The sequence below is a fragment of the Lactuca virosa genome, chromosome 9, assembly GCF_052849685.1.
Source record: "Lactuca virosa cultivar CGN04683 chromosome 9, Lactuca_virosa_CGN04683_v6, whole genome shotgun sequence".
Lineage (NCBI taxonomy): Eukaryota > Viridiplantae > Streptophyta > Magnoliopsida > Asterales > Asteraceae > Lactuca > Lactuca virosa.
In genome coordinates this window covers 25,230,193-25,233,147 of record NC_136434.1, presented here as the reverse complement: position 1 = coordinate 25,233,147, position 2,955 = coordinate 25,230,193, and the positions used below count along the sequence as shown (strand labels likewise).

The 2,955-nt window shown below is 31.7% G+C and overlaps 1 protein-coding gene across 1 annotated transcript; it reads left to right on the top strand.

The window, feature by feature from the left end:
- The first annotated feature begins 203 nt into the window (after positions 1-203).
- Positions 204-1,549, top strand: LOC145139048 (uncharacterized). The gene is made up of 3 exons (XM_079073005.1): positions 204-487; positions 575-916; positions 1,072-1,549. Exons 1-3 carry the CDS (start codon positions 204-206, stop codon positions 1,547-1,549), a joined length of 1,104 nt encoding a protein of 367 aa, XP_078929131.1.
- The last annotated feature ends 1,406 nt before the right edge of the window (positions 1,550-2,955 follow it).

Here is a 2,955-nt window from a genome sequence, read left to right as displayed (position 1 = left end):
GTTACGTTACTATATTTTATCACGACAACGGGCCATAACGCGGTTAATTGTTTCAAACGGTCACAATTTCGACCATTTTTTCAAACGGTAACTTATTAAAAAAAAATTACACTATAAATACATACAACTTATATCATTTTTAAATACAAAAAACATAAATTTATCTCAACTACATAATTCTTTCAATATTTCAAAACCAAAATATGAATCGTCTTGATCCGGCTCATCCGTACAACGATGATAACGACGAAGACGATTTGTACGTGAGTATGATGTACCGGTATTATACAGACAACCTACTACAGCCAGATCCAGCTCCACTACTTACGCGACGTGCGGCGTTAAATAGAGATCGTGAGGAAGGGCATAGACGGCTAGTTAACGATTACTTTGCCGAAAATTGTGTCTACCAGCCAAGCGATTTCAAAAGAAGATTGCGTTTGCGAAAAAATGTCTTTGAAAGGATTGCCAACGCTATGGAAGCAAGGTATCGTTTGTTTCAACTTTTATAAATTACAAAATGTCACTTTTAGATAAAATAAATACAATTTTTACATGTTTAATATTTATTTAGGTATGAATTTTTCCAAATGAGATATGATGCTAGAGGCAAACGAGGCTTCACAGGGTTGCAAAAATGTGTTGCTGCAATAAAACTTATGGCAATGGGGGAGTCGCCCGATTCTGTTGACGATTATATGAGAATGTCTGAGAGGACCGCACGAGAAAGTTTGTATTTATTGGCAAGAGGTGTTGTCGAAACCTTCGGTGACCAATACTTGCGCAAACCTTCGTTGCATGATATGCAACAACTATATGCGGCGCATGAAGAAAGACATGGTTTTCCGGGTATGCTTGGGAGCATTGACTGCACACACTGGAAATGGAGAAATTGCCCCGTGGCGTGGAAATGCCAGTATTCGAGCGGTCATCATGGAGCGCCTTCATTGGTCTTAGAGGCTGTTGCTTCACAAAATTTATGGATTTGGCATGCTTTTTTCGGTGTTGCGGGTTCTAACAACGACGTCAACGTTCTCGATCAATCACCAATATTTGACGATCTTTTGTTAGGAAAGCCCCGGATGCTCCATTCACAGTGAATGTAAACGAATATAAGTTTGGGTATTACCTTACAGACGTAATATATCCACAATATTCCACGTTTGTGAAGGCGTTTCGACACCCAATAGATCCAAGGGACAAATATTTCAAGAGACGACAAGAAGGAGCACGTAAGGACGTTGAACGTGCTTTTGGGGTTTTGAAATCAAAATGGCACATAGTTGAACATGCAGCGAGACCTTATGAGTTAGATACTCTACGATATATCATGTATGCATGTATCATAATGCATAACATGGTTGTTGAAGATAAAGGACTCAATATTGCAACGTATTCGCCTACGGAGCCAAGACATGTGCAATTTCAACCAGGGACATCGGAATATTTACATAGAGTGGTTGATATTCAAGATCAGCGAAAACACAAGCAACTCCGTGAAAACTTGGCGGATTACATCTATGTTGGTCACGAAAACGAAGATGAATAGTTTTAGGCCAAAAAATGTAGGTTTTATCATCTTTTTTTTTTGCTTTTTAGGTTTTTAAATGTTTTTGTGTTTTGTTGTAATTTTTTTTAATGTTGTTTTTAATTTAAGTTTTATTAAAATTTTATTTTTACTTTTCAAATATAAATAAATAAATAAAAAACAAATTCGAAATATAGAAAAAAGAACATCAAAAAAAATAAAAAAATAAAATAGAAAATAATTGGTGTTATCACATGTTATTAGATGTTGCTCATTTCCACCTTGGGTGTTATAACATCCATGTATGAGTATGATGCTGACATTACATCTTTTGGGTGTGGTAACATGTAATAACATGTTGTCCACACCTAGTAGTCTTAAACAAAATGGGGTTTGCTAAGGAATAATTGGTTCTAATGAGTGACATATTTGAAAAGGAACAAAATGAATTGGACCTGCTGTCAATTCACGGTTTGTTTTAATCAAAATATACAATCCCTACATACCTCCTCCTGGTCGACTGAAACGTGCCAATCACGCATCTATCCAAAAACAATGTTTCGTTTTGGGGCAAGTTGAAATAAAGAATTTCTAGTTATTTATTTGGAATAATATACATTCAAAATTAACGTTTAAACATACTTTGTAAGTTTAGAATTAAATAACTATGTGTCAACTATAACAAAATTGTTTTATTGGTAATCAATTATTTATTAATCTGGTTTTTTATTTTATTGTAAGTTTGTATATTATATTGTACAAAAAAAAGTTTAATGCTGTCAAATATCAAACATGCAAAGTTTATTTCATATTATATTCTTATTCTAATTCTAGACACAGATTTATAGTTTTACCAATTTACATTATAATCATTTAATACATATTTCAGATAATAAGATAATATTATGTATTTAGTATATATTAATCTTCTTTAGTGTATATATTTGACAAAAAATATTAGGTATTTAATATAAATTAATCTTTTCGGTATAATACTTCTATTAAGATTATATATATATATATATATATATATATATATATATATATATATATATATATATATATATAGTTCATACAATGTTTGTCATCAAATATACATTTAACACATATTCCAGATAATAAACATTTAATTCACACATAAACTTTTAACATATATTTAATATTTTTAATAAATATTTGTATTAAAATCATGTTCATGAAAGTAACTATGCACCCGCTTGATTGAGGTGGCAGATCCATGGGAAAGCTAGCTCATCGGCTAATACTTCAGTTTATCCCTTTTAAACAACCTAAATACGAGTATAATTGTGTCTCAATATTTGTTCTTGTATATATGGGTTTTTATAATTATTTCTCAGATTCCTCAATAATCTCAATGAATACTTCAAGTTCTAATTGATAAGGAATAACAATTAAGATTATATCGA